The sequence below is a fragment of the Daktulosphaira vitifoliae genome, unplaced genomic scaffold, assembly GCF_025091365.1.
Source record: "Daktulosphaira vitifoliae isolate Bord-2020 unplaced genomic scaffold, ASM2509136v1 Scaffold_2, whole genome shotgun sequence".
Taxonomy (NCBI): Eukaryota; Metazoa; Arthropoda; class Insecta; order Hemiptera; family Phylloxeridae; genus Daktulosphaira; species Daktulosphaira vitifoliae.
Window position 1 is genome coordinate 46,589,018 of NW_026099573.1, and position 17,877 is coordinate 46,606,894.

At 25.5% G+C, this 17,877-nt stretch overlaps 3 protein-coding genes and 2 long non-coding RNA genes across 6 annotated transcripts in view; all 5 read right to left on the bottom strand.

Moving 5' to 3' along the window:
• Window positions 1-4,178: 4,178 nt before the first annotated feature.
• On the bottom strand, window positions 4,179-10,416 carry LOC126899180 (uncharacterized). The gene is made up of 6 exons (XR_007702496.1): window positions 10,348-10,416; window positions 10,106-10,259; window positions 6,802-7,017; window positions 5,960-6,163; window positions 5,700-5,893; window positions 4,179-5,640 (listed from the first exon to the last, which is right to left on the bottom strand). It is a non-coding gene; the product is annotated as an uncharacterized LOC126899180 (long non-coding RNA).
• Window positions 10,417-10,423: 7 nt separating this feature from the next.
• LOC126899183 (uncharacterized) lies at window positions 10,424-12,526 on the bottom strand. 2 transcript variants are annotated; one of them, XR_007702499.1, is made up of 4 exons: window positions 12,009-12,526; window positions 11,758-11,944; window positions 10,704-10,848; window positions 10,424-10,583 (listed from the first exon to the last, which is right to left on the bottom strand). It is a non-coding gene; the product is annotated as an uncharacterized LOC126899183 (long non-coding RNA). The 2 variants fall into 2 exon arrangements; XR_007702498.1 differs by lacking the exon at window positions 10,704-10,848.
• Window positions 12,527-13,189: 663 nt separating this feature from the next.
• LOC126898328 (uncharacterized) lies at window positions 13,190-13,754 on the bottom strand. Its single transcript, XM_050672267.1, has 3 exons — window positions 13,640-13,754; window positions 13,408-13,578; window positions 13,190-13,313 (listed from the first exon to the last, which is right to left on the bottom strand). Exons 1-3 carry the CDS (start codon window positions 13,752-13,754, stop codon window positions 13,198-13,200), a joined length of 402 nt encoding a protein of 133 aa, XP_050528224.1. The 3' UTR covers window positions 13,190-13,197.
• Window positions 13,755-14,714: 960 nt separating this feature from the next.
• Window positions 14,715-15,640, bottom strand: LOC126898329 (uncharacterized). The gene is made up of 3 exons (XM_050672268.1): window positions 15,253-15,640; window positions 14,897-15,182; window positions 14,715-14,780 (listed from the first exon to the last, which is right to left on the bottom strand). The coding sequence occupies exons 1-3, from the start codon at window positions 15,638-15,640 to the stop codon at window positions 14,735-14,737; spliced, it is 720 nt and encodes a 239-aa protein (XP_050528225.1). The 3' UTR covers window positions 14,715-14,734.
• A 1,691-nt stretch (window positions 15,641-17,331) lies between these two features.
• The window catches only part of LOC126899176 (uncharacterized), a 3,273-nt gene continuing 2,727 nt past the window's right edge, over window positions 17,332-17,877 (bottom strand). The window contains exon 4 of the mRNA XM_050673780.1: window positions 17,332-17,713. Coding sequence (XP_050529737.1) covers window positions 17,660-17,713 — 54 coding nt within the window. The 3' untranslated portion in view covers window positions 17,332-17,659. The remainder of the gene's footprint in view (window positions 17,714-17,877) is intronic.

A 17,877-nucleotide genomic window follows, 5' to 3' on the forward strand; every position in this document is an offset into this window, starting at 1 on the left:
TAATTATAGCCAATTTGATTTTAAGTATCTATAGAAAAATAATTCCATTTAGAATAAATGTTTATTGTGGAAAGAAAAACAATATATCTTACTACTTTTATATTAATGGCTTGTATTTAATAGTAGTCCAACAAAAAAAATCTTTAATTCTTAAAAGTTTGTGGAAATGTAAGGAGACACTTCATAGTGAATTGTGATGAGCAAAATTGGGTCTTGTAGAAATGTAAAATCAAAACCAAAACTAGACTAACATTACTAATTACTAGTGTTAATCCAGTTTAGGTTTAAACAACGCTCATATGGGCATCGCAGAGACATTCAGAAATTTGGCGACGTCTCCACTACATTTTTTTTTTTTTGATACCCTATTTTTTTTACTTACAAACTATTTAAAAATTAACTTTATAAAAATTTAAATTGTCATGAAATTATGTAGATATTTAAATATTTTAATTAAACTAACTGATTACTACTAAAAACTCTACGACTTCATTATAGAGTTACAAAAATACGCGGTAAATCTTATACGCATTAGCTTAAACGCAAGTAATAGAATTGACGGAAAAAAACCAATGAAAAAAAATTACGTTCGAACCCTTTTCTCCTAAAAATAAAATTCCAATTAATGTAATAATTTTCTTTTAATTATATTTAATCATACATTTTTTTTTTTTGTAAAGGTTTTATGAGTATCAGCGCAACTAGAAAAAAATATTTTTGGTTATAATATACCAGTTAATGAGCGAAATTAGTCAATTAATTGACTAAAACTGTCATAAATTGAAAAAAGAACACGGGGATTAAAAAATGATGCAATCAATAACGTATTTAATATAAAAAACACTCACATTTTCTTCTTGTGTGGTGCCTTTCTCCTCATTTAATGTTTCTATGTCATTGCATAAAGATAAAACTTTTTGTTCCAACATATGAATTCTCTGCGAAAAATCGTATAAAGATATTATTAAACATTTATGTGCTAGGAATTTTACGAATTTTTCCGAAAATCGACTTTAATATTTGAGTTATCTCTAATATCTAATCAAGCAATAAAAATACAAAAAACTTAAAGGATGAAAGAAATAGGAAATCATTGTATACTATAAAAATGTTCTCTCATTTTTCATCATCAACAATGTTTAAAGTTCAAAAAGCAAAATAGTAAAAAAATAAGTAATAGTTTCGAATTTAGATTTTTACAAAAAAAAAACTAAGTGATTATTTCTCAAATTTTACAAAAATAATTTTTTGGCTTTTTAAAATAAAACAGACCAGACCTGGGAAAAAATCGAAAATTCCGTATAATTCCTGGCGCCCAAATAAACATGAGTACATAATAATATTTATGGTGATATTACATACTTGTTTCATTTGAGTGTTCTCATTTATATAAGTTTCTGAACTTTCGGCTACCATTTTATAATATTCTAATTCAGATCCTGAATATTGAGGATCTGCAATTTTGTACGCATCGTACAAACTTAGCATATTGTCGTCCATTATTTATTTATTAAAAATAAAAAACGAGTAACAATTATTAAAAAGAAAGACAATGTTGAATTATATCCTAAATTAACTAACTCTACGAAGTTCTATAACAAACTAAGTCCATTTTATAACGAATACTTGAAAATTCCAACTCATGATAATAATTTCCTTTTAAATGTGAGTAATTATAAAATGTAGATAATTACATATTGTGTACATAAAATTGTAAAAATAGATTCATTAATTATAATGAAAATAAATGACCAAAAGGCATTCATTTAATATTAATTCTTTTAAGTACCGTATTTCCCCTATTATAAAAAGCTCATATTTCTATTCATGCTGTCGTCTTGCATTAAATATAACAGACGAAACGTTTGTAATACACTTTAGTGTAACACCAAAGTGAAATGCATCTTACACCACATTGTCCCATATAAAACACTTATTCAGTTTACATTTATAAATACTTTACTGTATAATCAAAATATTCCCATAATTTAAAAATTGTGCTTAGTATATCATTATAAATAGTAAATTTAACAGACCTCTAATAAATCTGCTAGTAAAAATCAAAATAAACAAATTTTTAAAGTGCAATTAAAAAAAGGCTGCAGTAAATTATAAATTAATTCAAAGCAAATTTTTGGGGCTTATTTTTATAAGTAAAACAGGGGCCGTGTTAACTGTAAGCTGTTTAATATATTTTTTAATAAAATATATCTAAACCACAAAAAATGTTTTTATATTTTATTTGGCCCTTCCCCTTTTTTACCCTTATGATAGAAACTCAAATTTGGTTATAAAGAAGTAAGAAGCGACGATAACCTCGCAGTAAATTAAAACAATTTTTGCGAATCCTAAAATTACGCTCCTGAATACAGACATACTCGTGTTTTGGACGCTATATTATGTTTGTAACAAACGAATAGATAAAAAATGTCAGTATAACATTGTATGAGTAAGAGCAGTGATTACCACCCAAAAATATCACAATGAATAGCTTATTTTTTTTATAAAAAGTTTAAGCAAAAGTAAGCTCCACTCAAAAAAAAACCCCCCATCACTGGGGGGTCGCGGCACAGTGGTGACGTGGNAATTACGCTCCTGAATACAGACATACTCGTGTTTTGGACGCTATATTATGTTTGTAACAAACGAATAGATAAAAAATGTCAGTGTAACATTGTATGAGTAAGAGCAGTGATTACCACCCAAAAATATCACAATGAATAGCTTATTTTTTTTACAAAAAGTTTAAGCTAAAGTAAGCTCCACTCAAAAAAAAACCCCCCATCACTGGGGGGTCACGGCACAGTGGTGACGTGGCATAGCTGGATCAAGTATAATGATATTTGACAGTGATTAAAATCACTATAAAAAAAAAACGCTTCGATGCAAATCTTTAGTGTTTAATTTTAAAAAATTGTTGGATTATTCCAAAAGCTACATAATCTGCTAGTTCCTTATTAATATCCTGATTAAGATAAAGTATGTCGAATAAAAAAGGGATTATTAAAAAATAGTATTACTCATAGAAAAATTATGTTGATCTATTAAAAAAAAGAATTATATTGATCAATACATTTTTCAAAAAGTTATAGCATAATAAAGTTAAAAATGGAAAATACAAAATCGAAAATTTTCACACAAAAATAGCATTCGGTAACCATTTTCACCGTGAAGATAAAATAAAGTCCGAAATTTTTTTTTTTATAGTATATTACATTAGCTTTAATTTAAGATATATAAAAGTGTCAGACTTTCCGGAACATTTTCAAAAGTCAAGTTGAAAAAAATAATTTTTTGTGAAAAAGTTGTTATTTTAAATCCTCTCCTGTGGCCAGGTAAAGGGTCAGCTATAAAAAAAAAGTATACTAAATGAAAGGTAATGATATCATGCATCTATATAAAAAAATTATATTGATTTGGTTATTTTTAAAAAAGTTATAGTAATTTTAAGTAAAAAAAATTGAAAAAATTTCGAAAATGAGCGATTTTTAAATTTGTAATTTTTTTGGAAATTTACCCCATTTACGGAGAACGAAGGAATTTTTTTCAATTTTTGAGGGTAATGTCTTCGACTAAATACGATTTGTGATCTTTTGACGTATCATTGAAAGAAATCGGTTCGGTGACAGCTGAGAAAAAGTGGTAACAGACACACAAAAAAGAAAAAAAACCACATAGTAAAATTAATACTTTCTCAGCTCCGCATCGAAGCTAAAAATTTATTTTTCGATAAAATAAATGTACAATGTATAACAATATAACATTACAAAAACTATATAAAAATTATTAAAAAATAAAAAATCATTATATACAAGTATAAATAAAAAAACAAGATACAATTTTGTCTTTATATAAGAATTATAAGTAAAAGTTTTAAGAAGATTACAATAGCATAAATAAAAAATTCTGAATAAAATGAATATACAAAAATATAAATAAATAAATAAATTTGATTTTTTGAATTGTCATTTATTTCCTAAAAAATTATTTTTACAATTTACAACACTTTATTTATCTAAATTACTTAATATATTTTAAGTTTAAATTAAAAAAAATACTAAAGGGTAATACATGTAAGTATTAACACAGTTAAAGCTTAATGATACATTAAAATATCATAATTTTATTTTATTAACTTAATATTTATTTAATTGAATAAATTTAATTACTAGCACAAATTATTTGAAAAACTTGATGAAGTTTTAAAGAAATAAAATGTTTAAAAGATAACTGTAAAATCAGTCTAATGGGGATCTTAAAATTTTTTTTTTTTTGTTAATAAGAATAAATTACTATTTATCTTAATGAAAATGAAGTACTGTGTTCTTTTAAAAAAAGGATATTTCAGATTTTTATAGTAGTTTATCCATGATTTCATTCCATAAATTTGTAAAAATGCATATGGATATACAGAATATTGCTATAACCATTAAATCCATATCCATGTCAAAAATTTACATTCAAAGAAAAAAAAAAGGCTATGGAAACTGGTTGCCCGAAATGATAGTTTAAACCATCATCAATGGAATGTGTAAAACTAGCTAGTCATGAAATTATTAATACTTTCAACATTTTATTACTTTTATAATATTGCACATTAAAATTGTAGAAATGTATTCAAACATGCAAGTATCAGTACCATTTAAACTAGAATTGGAATCTCTTAAATTTTTGAAACACACTATAAATAAAAAAAAAGATCATAGAAAAAAATTTGAAATATGTTCAACTAAAAATTATATGAATAAAAATGAATTACCAACAACTTAAAAAAAAAGTACTGTGTACTTCAAAAAAAAAAAGTATCTTTTAAAATTTCATTGTTATTTTTCAATAATGTTATTTCCTTATTTTGTAATAATGCATATAGATTGAACGAACTAAGTCTTAAAATATTTAAAACAAGCTAAATCTTAAGATTCATTCTTCATAATTTTGTCAACAATTTTTTTATTTTAATAAACCTATAATTATTTCTATCTATAATTGTGAAAGACCAGTAAGTAAATTATTTTTAATACTTGAGTTCATGACAGAATTTATGCCATAGAGTATTCAGTAAATAGATTGAATCACTAACTGATATTTCAACAATTCTCAATTAAAAAGGCAAAAAAAAATTTATTACTTAAAATAAAATGGATTTATTTCTAATTTATTTTTATTTATTGCCAAAAAAAACAAGGAAACTATTTCATAATGGATAGCTAAAATGTATTATTATTATTATTTTTAATTGTTGTATATTTAATTTAGAAAAATTACTGTCACTTTTAATTTTAGAATGAAAATTTCATTCTTTTAACTTTAACAGTATTCCATTGGAAAAGTATAATAAAAACTACATGTATTACAATTGTAATGTATTCTTACAATTATCTATATATTACCCTAGTTCAACTTAAGTTAATAATAATGGTTTGATTTTTAACTTTTTTTTTAGTTAAAATTGTAAAAATATAAATAAAACCATGAAAATAAATAACATGCAAGAAATTTAACTACAACAACAATATTGCTAATTCTAATATGAATAATAATTCATTAAAATATTTATATTAAGTGACTAAAATAATTAAAGTTTATTAACAAATGTATGCAATGAAAGTACACAAAACCAACAGACATCTAAAATCGAAACTGAAATCAAATAAAATTATGCTATAATTACAAACAACAGTAAATTATATTTAACTCACTCTAATTTTGTTAAAACTTTAGGTTGTGTGTTGTATACTACAATTTTTCACATTTAGTTCTAGTAAGATCATGTTTGTTATTTAATGTATGATTAGAATATTGATCTTATAACATTGAAGTTTCTATGTCCATTAATAAGTGCATACTTATTAAAATATAGTGACAATTTAAACAACAGATATCAAAATTAAATCTAAAAATATAATATTTTAAACAAATTGAGATTAAGTTTTGAAAGTACATTTTTTTTAAAACTTACCCATGCTCTAGGGAATAGGAGCTCTAGAGTTATGGTTTGTATACTATAATTGTTCATTATACATTGTAGTAAAATCATAATCACAACTTTTTTGTAATGTATCTAGAATATTGATTGCACGACATTGAGGTATGTAAGCTACTAATAAATGCATTATTTATAAAATAAAGATGATAAATTAAGAAACTGACATCAACATTTAAACTGGAATCAAATTTAACACAAATTGAGAATTAGGTTTCAAGATAAATAATTTTTTTTTAATGAACTTACAACACTACTTGTATAGGAACATATTTAAAGGAATTGTGGATATTTTTTTTATTATACAAAATTTTCTTAATAGATTAGAAAATAATATGCACTTTAGGTTAAATGAATAATAGTAGTATTAAATAATAACCATATTTTAATAAATGTTTTTAAAATTAAATTTCTAATTATCAATGTACCACACGTTAAATTTATATTTCACTAAATGCCACATATTTGTAAAATTTATTAAAATGTAATTAAAAAAAATATTAAAAATATTTAACTCAAAGCCACAAAAAATATAGTATGTGTTTAGCGTTGATAATGGTAACATTGTTTCCAAAATACGTATCCGTGACTTTTCATTAATTTTTTGTGGCTTTGAGTTTAATATTTTTAATTTTACTTAATTATTTAAAATAGTTAATGTTAGATAGTAGTTTACAAAATTGTTAAATACAATATACTTTCAAGATAGATGGTCAATTAATGTTTAATGTGGATTATTAGATTATTAATAGGGCCTTATTATTTTTAAGGTAATCTCTACGGCAATAGGTAATCATCATTTTTAAAAAATTATTTACTTATTTTGTTAGAGGATAAACCTTTAACAAAACGAAAAAGTATATTTTGGCAGCAAGATGGAGCTCCTGCTTAAAATGCTCAAATAGTACAACATTTAACCCAAATATCTGGAAATAATTGGATGGGCACAAACAGTAGCATCATTCAATGTCCTGATTTAACTTGCTTAAATTTTTTTCTGTGCGGACCCATCAAAGAATTGGTAAGCCAGCAATCTGTAAATAACAAAGATGAAATGAAGGGCCTAATTATTAAAGTTTGTAAAGAAATACGAATAGAAACTATTAAAAAAGTTACCACTTACGAGGTTCAAAAGCTAATAGAAGCATGTTTGGATGTGAATGACCAAAAATTTGAACACATAATATAATATAAAAATTAATAGTTTTATAAGCATTACGTTGATTTTTTATGTAAATTTAAATAGTTTAATATTCAAACTAGGTGTATTGCTTAAAAACTCATGTAATCGTCTAAAAATCTAATCTTAGGTTATCATGATAACAGTCATATTAGCATAAACGTTAACAATTCAAAATTTTTGGGTATGTTTGTTATAAATGAACTATTTTTATCATATCAAATACCTTGTTATAATGATTGAACTACTGAATTTTTCATCAAATATCGTTAACTTTAAAGTAGCATATCTTGTTTAAAATTCATTATTTTTTTTATGACGAACAAAAATATTTAAAAAAAATGTGGGGTTGCTATTTGATAATGATACAAATTCTAATTATAAGGGATGGTGATAGATATTTAAATTTTTCTTGTGAAACAGCTCATCAAAAATCATATTAAAAAAAAAAAAATTGTTTATAACTTATATTTTCATAGATAATCTGTGAGGCATTGTTAATCAATCACTCTGTACATTATGTTAATTGTATTATTTTAAATGTTATATTTAATATCTAATTTTATTTCATGTTTAAATTTATTTAACATTTATTACAGTTTTTAACTAAAATCGTAGATTTAACTTCAGTAACTATTTTTAGAATTTTACTACAAATAAATTATGTCCAATGTATTTAAAAACCTACACTATTTAAATTCCTGGCACAGATATTGCTTTCAGAGTTATACAATTTTTAATTAATGCTGTACAAGATAAAAAATAAAATACGCTTAATAATGAATCAATTAAATATAATTTTTTACACAAACATATTAAAGTAAAAACAATAATACAATTAAACTAAAAAAAAAACAAAACTTCTAAAGAAAATTTAATCAACTACATAGAAATATTTATAATATTAGCAAACGCTAGTGTAAAAAAAAAAACAAATTATAAATTGTTTATAATATACTACATTGCGAATATTTTAAATCTAAAAAATTTTAGATCCTAAACAATCCAGTTTTTATTTTTAAATTTTTGACAAAGGATAATAATTTATTACAGCTTTCCTCTTATGTTAGTTAACAAAATTACTTTTGGATCAAATTATAAATTTAATAGATAAAGTAACCCATGCAGTTATTATACTGGTACAATGAATATTTTTATTTAGTCATAACAACCAATTTTAACTTCGATGCGAAGCTGAGGAGGTATTAATTTTATCGTGATATTTTTCTTTTTTTTTCTTTTTTGTGTCTGTCACTATATTTTCTTAGCTATCACTGGACCGATTATGTCAAAAGATTACAAATCGTATCTAGTCGAAGACATTACCCTAAAAATTTGAAAAAAATTCTCTCGTTTTCCGTAAACGGAGGAAATCCCCCAAAAAATTACAAATTTAAAAATCGCTAATTTTCGACATTTTTTCAATTTTTTTTACTTAAAATTGGCATAACTTTTTTTTTTTGTTTGTTTGAAAAACTAGAATAGTTTACCTCTTGTGTACAAAATACATACAGACAACTCGAACCAAATTAACAATGTTTAAAACTTTTGATATAATTATTATTTTATAAATAATTATTGCCTTCTTAGACTATGCTTAAAGTATATTTTTTGTATTTATCACTAATAAAAAAAAAAAAAAAATTTTTATAACACATACTCGACCTGCTTTCCATACCCAGAAGTTAATGATTAAGTTTTCATAGTTAAAAAAATATATATCATATTTGAACTATAAAATAAGTTTTAGCTGAACAAATAATTATATTGAGTGTACCAGAAAAATACATTTAATATTTTTTACTATTATTTTGCAAAAACCTTTTTTTTGTGTGCTCAACTTAGAATTTTTTTTACTTTGGAATTGTGAAACACCAGTATAAGAATTATACTTTATACTTTATTTCATGACAGAATATGCGTAATATATGAATTCATGTAGAATATGCGTAATGCCATAGAAATTCAAGTATATAAGATAATTCTCCTACAGACATTTCAACAATCCCCAATAAAAAAAAATCATTCTGAGTAAAAAAAATTACTTATTTCCTCATAAAATAAAATACATTGCAATCAATGCCACACCAACACAAGAGTGAGTTAAGTAGGATACATGCTCCTAGCCTTGCAAATAACATTGTTTGTTTAGAAAAACTTTTATTATACCCTCCAATAGAAAATAAAAATTGTATCTTTATAATGTAATATATATATACACATACATATTAACATTATCACAATAGGTCTAGTGGTAAAATTAGTCTCTATGACGCTATGAGCCTAATTGAGGCTGACGGAAACAAAATAGATTCCATTTTTAACAAAATTAATGATATGTCTCTACAAAATTGTCTATGTATTCTATTATAGAAAAATATATGTAGAAATTTAATAAAATTGAAGTTAATACAAACGAGATAGAATTTGTATTGACTATTATTGAAAGTTTATAACTATAATAATAGTTTATTATAAAACTTCAAATAATTTCTTTGTATTATTAAAATTTTTTTTTTTTTTTTAATAAATAAGATTCGAGGGAACAGAAATTATTATGCCTCATCAAGGTTCTACTGTAGTAATATATAAACAATTCTCAGTTGTAAGTAAAAAATAATGAAAATATTTGTTGACTGATAGCTCAAATCTTTAAACAAGCCATTGAAGTAACTGTGTAGAAATAATATGTATAAAAATAATAATTTTATTATAGTTGTTTTAAGTATTTGCACATTGTTTTTAAAACAACAATTACTCCTACCTTAAATTTTAAGCAAATTTTTTTCTTACAACTCCTAGTTGAATTTAATCGGATAAGTATTCTAATAACTACATGTATTACTCTAAAACATTACCTTACTTTAAGTTCAAAATTTAACAATTATCAATAGTTTTAATTTTTTTAAGTAAAAGTAATACTATAAGAATAATTAACATACAAGAGATTTAACTACAATACTGTCATTTCAATATAACAATTCATTCTAATATTGATCTTACAATATTCTAATACTTGATAGAAGAAATTAAAGCTTACTAATGTTATATGCTTAGAAATCATGTATACAAAACCAATAGACATCATATTTGTAACTGAAATTAAATTTAAAACAAATTAAATTAACTTACATGGGATAAAAATGGTATAGCTAAAAAGCAAAATTTATTTTATTAAACTCACTCAAATTTTTTTGAGAACTGTGCATTTATTTGATATGTGACTCTTTTTCATGATATTGTCATGAAAATTNTTGATATGTGACTCTTTTTCATGATATAGTCATGGCAATAGCAAAATCATGATTAAATCATTTTTGTTTCTTAATATAATTAGGATATTAATTTTATGATATCAAAGTATCTTAATTACAAGTGCATACTTAAAAGTACAGATACTTACAACAGCAGGTATTAAAACTAAAAATAAAATTAAAAACAACAAATTTTTAATTAGATTATTATGCATGAAGAAGTAACTAAAAACTTAATTTACAATAGAAAAAATAATGTTAAAAGAATTTATGGATGATGACTTACTTAACAAGTCATAATAATTATAATTTCTGCAAATTTTCATATATTATTACAGAGTAAAATTTAAATTATGTTTATTCCAATCCACGCATGCTTAATCAAATATTAATAAACTTATCAAAATAGCTGCATGATATTTTCTTAACATCTACAGTGAAATATAAACACAATCATAAATAAAATTATTTTTATTAAATGGAAAATTAATATTCAGTAGCTGCTCCATACAAATTTTTAACTAGCTATACATACTTTAGGTTTATTATTTTTTGTCCAGAGTTGAAAATTTATTATTTGATTATGCCTAATAATCTTTTATTTTAAAAATGTATACAAAACTTTAAATTGACAAATGTAAGAAAAATTCTAAGTACTTATTTTATTATAAATAAAGTTATTTTTTATTTAAATTACTAAATATTTCACTATTTCCCATACTCCAATTATGTAATTTCACAATTATTGTTATATACAAATTAGACTCATGCAATATTTTATTTAAAATCATTGCCAGAGTTAAAACTACAAATTAATGATCAAATTTTAACCAATATTTCAATTAAGTCATAGTTCAATTTTCATATGACTAAAAAAATAGAATACTTATAAATATGTTTGATGCATACACATTACACTTAAGTTTTTAATAACTCTATTTTTTTTACAACTAAGCTACTTCATAAAATAAAATGTTTCCCCAACTATAAAAATTATTAAGTTTTACAAAACAATTAAAGTTTAGTATAAATACTACCTAAATAAATATTAACTAATAAAAAAAATGTATTCAAAATAGTTAACGCTAGATGCTAGTTTCAAAATTATTATATTAAGTATACCAATATTATTCAGCATATTATACTCATTAGGAATAGTTGGGTAATATTGTCATAAATGAAAAATAATTAATAAAAAAATCAAGATTACAATGATCATTTAAATGTAATATGAGCAAATAAATAGATTGTCAACTTATTTTTTTGAGAGCCTGAAGCTTCCCCTAAATATGACCCTAATTATACTGCACATCTATTATTACATCATTATATCTACTTACTTTTTAAGTAACAAAACACACTACAGCAAAATTAATTTTCCTTAAAAGTGAAAAATATTGGTTTTCATTCATTTAGGTATAAATTCTTAGTAATTTTGTCTTTCAACAGCCGAAAATCCAAAAATGTAAATATCTTCTTAAATAATTTGTTTCGTTAATTTTCCAATATAAATAATTTTCCTTGTGGCTATATGATAAAAGAAAATGATCAAAGCAGATCAATATAAGCATTGTTTCGTAATTGAACTTACCTATTATTTGACATTTTTTTCCTTAAATGATCTCAATAAACTTTCAAATATAATTTATTAATTGTAACGATATAAAAATAAAATAATTAATAATTAATATAACATTATTAAACATTTAATATACAAAAACGTTAAACAACGCAAGCTTGTATACAGATGTCGAGTTAATTTAATACTCAATTCAGTTTTCTAAGGTTATGTTAAGTGTTATTGAATAATGAACAAGAATTTTTAATCATGCGTGATTGAATACATCGGCGAATTAGTATTTAATACAATACAGTTTATGAGGTTATGCTACAATTTTTAATTCGTATTTATCAACAAAAAGATTACTTTGTGTAAGCAATGATTATGATAACATTATCGTAGTATTCGATTATTTTAAGAATCACAATACTAGGCGAAGGGTTGGGTTTTTTAAAGAAATTCGTTCTTAAGTATTACAGTTAGTCTTATAAACTGATAGACTGTGCTATTAATAATATAGTAAAGACCCGTTTTGAATCTATTATTATTATTATAATAGATAATTATGGTTAAATTAGTGGGTCGTAAATTATTATTGCTATCTTACTTGTCATATCTTGGTCAATAACAATTAGTGTATATTACACTATAGAAAAATAGTGACTTCTGTATTGAAAACATTAAAACAACAATAGAAATTTAGTCCAAAATTATTTAACTTTAACAAGCTGTAACAGACGAACGGTTGATCGGAAAAAAAAAATTGTAAGAGCAAAGTTGTTTGTATTTTTATGATCAATCATAATAACAAATTCAAAATAGGGGTTCCCATTTAAGAAAATGCAAATTAATGTTTTTTAACCTTGAAGGGATCAAAAAAATTATGTTTTTACTACATATTAGTGTAGAGTTTTTTGAATCAAAAAATATTTTCCTTACCAAAAATTAAAAATTTTCAATAGTTACCGAGAAAATGAGTGTCTTATCCTTAATGAATCACCCTGTATACAGACAAATTAATTAATATAGACTAATTGTACAAATTATTAACTTTCGTTACTACCATTTGGATAATAGTCGTCGATATCTACTTCTCAAACCTTCATAAGTACGCCCAGGCAACCGTCCGGATAGTTCTAAATCTTTCCACACACGTATGCCACCAACGTCTTTTTTGTGTAAGGAAGCCCATTCCAAAATTACCTTGTCTTCGTTGGCACTAAATTTTGTTTGTTGACAATTTTTTTTTTGGCGGCTGCTTAAGGGTCCACATATTCGACCTTTTGGAATTACAGGGTCCAACTGGTTCCATTGCAATACGATCTGATTCCACTTCTACAACATAATAACAAAAAAAAAAAAATAAATAAATAAATAAAAAAAAAAAAAAAAAAAAAATTGAGTTATATGATTCCAATGGTTAACATACCTAATGGCACGACTTCCAATAGTTCACGGTTGCTTTCACTTTGGTTGGGTCCAACTTTTGAAGACGATGCATCTATCGACTCCGTCATTGGTGCTACTTCATGAAGCTCTTTAAAACTCTTGATCTTAGACGGTCCGGCTACATACATGTCTGGTACTTCACATAACCCACCTAAAATGTAACATCACATCTTTCAATTAATCAATATCAATGAACCCTTTGTACAACATACCTTTTGTTAGTCCAAACTCTGACAGTTGGTTAGGTGGGGTTGGGTTTTCATTTTGGCTCTGATTGGGTTTTTCTCTTGTTTCCTTTTCTTGTTCCTCGATTCTTTTACCGTACATTAATTGTATTTTTAGTCATTCAATTGTTTGGTTTTGATTCATTATAATTTCGTTCTGTTTTTTTATCATTTCTTGTTGCGCATTTTGCACACGTTTGATTTCCTCCATAGCTACCAACACTTTTTCAAACTCATTTCTGTCGACCGGAAATGGCCTATATCCTTGTATCAAATTATTACTTATTGCTTCCTCAACTACTACTGGTACAAGTCCTTTGACGCATTGGCAAACCGATTTTTTTTTGCAAATGTTGTACCACACCTTTTGAAAATTGTTATTCCTATTGACAAAATATACAGGAAACACATTCATATACAGGTGCACAAATTTATGAATGCTGTGCACAAAACTTTCGTCCCCGATGTCCCATTGGGAAACACTTGTTGTTGGTTCCATGCAATGTGACAGTGCCATTTTCAAAGCTAAAAGCTGCGGTCGGGCAAAAGTACTACAAACCTACAAACAATTATAAAGGTTAAAATTTTTAAATCAATAATAACAACCCACATTAACTCACATCCGACACCGACAGCTTGTTTTCGTCAAACACTGCCGAATAAGAGTGCTCTGCATTTATTAATCTTTTTAAGCTACTCATATTAAACACGCTTTTTGGTTTAATAGGCACAGATGCTCCTATGCCGCACAACCTCCTGCTTATATTTCCATATATCAACACTAATCTGTCAATACATCTTTCCATCGTATACGGGACATTATCAATTGATAGGTGATCTATTATCGATTGAACATTAGTGGATAGGTAATAACATGGTAACTTTACGTGAAGACCGACCGACAACATTTCCTTATTCGGAGATGGGAATTTTCTTTAAACCATATTAATCCATTCACGGTGCTACCACTTATGGATGGCTGAATTAAGAGTCGTTTCAATCTATCGTAATTGACCCTTTCGGTCGTTCCATGAATGATATACTCAACTATGGATTCGTAATCGTATATTTTACCTAGGTCATTTACGGAAGGTAATTGCTTGGGACATTTTTCAATTGCTTTAGATATCTGAAAATGTTTTTTTATAATAGAACATAAATTAATACTATAAACAACAGTTTTTTTTTTTTTAGTAGATTTGCAAACGCTTAAATAAGATAATATTAATAATAAAACACCCTTACCCCAAACAAATATCAATCACTTTTTGGAACACTGCTTGGGGCATTAACGAAATGGCATCTTCTTTCAAAAACGCGTTCACTAAAACAACGTGAGTTTTATTTAGATTTACAGGCCACGAATGTTCCTCAACTTCACGTTTAGATTGAAAGCTAAACACCCCCTCAATCCTTAATGTTTGTGGATTATGTTGCCTGTACATTAGGAATTTCTCGTAGGATTGAATCCTGTTTTCTAATCCGGTTTTCATATTATTTAAACAATAATCTTTACAATATTTCAGATCTCCTATGAGAGCAACACATGAAAAAAAAATTTTACGCATTTCTATGACATTTAACGAACAATAATAACTCACCACATAATGCTACAATATAATGGGCACCTAGGCCTCCACCTCTAATCATATGTTGTGCCATATCATAGGCTTGCACCCATGTGACGGCACTTAAATGTGAATTTTTTAAACTTTTTCCACCATTAAAATTACATACGTCGTTCATCAATAATGGTTTAAAATACGCAATTTCACCTGTCACAACTTTTGTAGCCCGATCTCTTTTGAGTAGTACGGCGTGATTCGAAGCAGCCAAATGCAGCTGAATGCAAATCAATTGCGGGCAATCCATATTGACTGCTTCGTTGATCATATATTTTACCGTGCTTAATGAAGCATCCTTAATGCCATGCTTAGCTATATAAAAATATAATTGGACATCTACAAAAGTTGGAGCCGCAACGGCCATCAATGACACGCAAAATTCCGACCAATCGTCGTTATATACAATTACTTGTCCGTCATTGTGCGGTTGGGCCGGCAAATTATTTGTGCAATATGTCTTTGAAGATTGATGCAGAGTTTTTATTGCAGAGTAAACTTTTTCCGTTATAAACTGCTATCTAAACCCAAAAAAATGCATACAGTAGTAACAAGTCTCGAACTACAAAAAATCAAGAAATACCTGCATTTGGGAATTTCTGTACTACAGTTTGACCGGATGAGGACATTTATTAAATGGCAATCGCCAAAACTACCGAGTACAAATTCATTATAAGTTATGCTATTATCGTCGAGAAACAAAGTATTAAAATGGCTAATTAGCTTTTTATTGGCAACCCGAGTCCAGTTGACATGGTTTGGATCAACTTTAATTTGGAATCTAGGGCCACAAATTTTAAACGTTTCAAGTGAACGGAACACCTATGAACGATGAAAAACACCGACCAATTAATCTAATGGTCATTATAAAAGATATTTAAAACAACTTACCACACAAAAAGAGTCTGCGTCGTACTCGACCGAACCACCGCGGGCAAAGAAATCCTAAAACAAATACGAACAAACATAAAAAACAAAACCTTAACTAAAACACTAAGGAATCAAAATATGAAATACAAAATGTCACAAAATTTATAAAATCATTATTTTGTTGCATTAGGTTATACAATTTAAATTTTGAAGACCCAAAAAATTTAAATTAAAATCGTCCAACAAATATTCTTATAAAAACATTGATTGGGTTGGATTAATATGATTTTAGCAACATCAGACCATCCATAAATTTGACCTTAACTATGGATTGTTACATTTTGGGTTGGCCTTTAAAATTTCTAATTCATTTTACCAACACTCTGAATTATTAAATAAATAACACAATAATTTCTCCAAAATGGATTATGAACACTTTCATTCATTAGTAAATAATATTACTATTATAAAATATTAAAAACAAAAAAGGGAATTCTTTATAAATACTCGAATACAATATGATCAATTCATTATACTAAGAATAACCATATTAGTTTCATTTCAAATAACTTTATGAATACTAAGAATGCTATAATGACACAATGTGTTAGTTTTGAGTTGGCCAATAATGATCTGTGTTGGGTTTGGTAGGCTCACAGCTATTAATTAATACATAAAACAACAATAATTGTATTACCAATTGAATCCTTTTATTATTTTTTTAATTCAATAAAATTAATCTAATATTATTAATTACATTCACTTAATTCATAGATAAGCAATAGGCGAAAAATATACAAAACTTTTTTCCTGCATACGTTTTAATTTAAAATTATATTTAAATTTAATTGATATATTATATTATATTTTATTATATTATTATATTATAACTGGTAACAGACCCCAAAAAAATATAAAAAGCATCATAGTAAAACTAATACCTTCTCAGCTTCGCATCGAATCTATAACTCAGTTGACACCACTTTTGGTTATAAAGGATTATTGTGAAAAGAAATAATTATCTGTTATATCAGGATTTTTTGTAGCTAAAAGAAATAAAATTTCATTTTTCTAACATTGCATATATTTTTGTAGTACTCGAATGAGTTATGATAAATCAAACACTCTACATATATAATTTTATTAATAAATAATAATAATAGGTACTAAGTATACTTTATAATGTAACTGAACACTATATTTTCTGAAATTTTATTTATAATGCATTAAACAATTAAATATCAAATATTTCAAAAAATTCATCCTTCTTATAAAACAAACATTTATTATATAAACATAATTTATTTTCAATATATATCAAAAGACTAAATTTTTACAATTTATTTTTTTTTTTTAAGGACAGCCATCTTGTTCTTAAACTTTCTACACTTCTCTCTGGTAGAAAACCATTTGACAAAAACTCCCTCCACACAGCTTTTCCGCCATCTATCACATTCATTTTTTTGGCGTAGTCCAATATCATATTATCTTCCCGTTGGCTGTATGGTTTGGACATTTATTTTTTATATATTTGTTTTTCTTCTTTTTTTGTTGGTATTTTGAATGAACTCTGTAAATAAAAAAATTAATAATAAATAGAAAAAAAAAAAACCCAGCACAGGGGGGTCGCGGCACAGTTGTGACGTGGTATAGTTGGATCAAGTATAATGATATCTGACAGTGATTAAAATCACTATCAAAAATAAACGCTTCGATGCAAATCTTTAGATAGTG

Coding starts and splice junctions, on each gene's coding strand:
- LOC126898328 (XM_050672267.1), bottom strand. CDS start 13,754: ATGTACGGTAAAAGAATCGAGGAACAAGAAAAGGAAACAAGAGAAAAA. Junction 13,579..13,639: donor AGAGTTTGGACTAACAAAAG/GTATGTTGTACA, acceptor GTTACATTTTAG/GTGGGTTATGTGAAGTACCA. Junction 13,314..13,407: donor ATTGGAAGTCGTGCCATTAG/GTATGTTAACCA, acceptor ATTATGTTGTAG/AAGTGGAATCAGATCGTATT.
- LOC126898329 (XM_050672268.1), bottom strand. CDS start 15,640: ATGGCCGTTGCGGCTCCAACTTTTGTAGATGTCCAATTATATTTTTAT. Junction 15,183..15,252: donor TTATATTGTAGCATTATGTG/GTGAGTTATTAT, acceptor TTGCTCTCATAG/GAGATCTGAAATATTGTAAA. Junction 14,781..14,896: donor GTGATTGATATTTGTTTGGG/GTAAGGGTGTTT, acceptor AAACATTTTCAG/ATATCTAAAGCAATTGAAAA.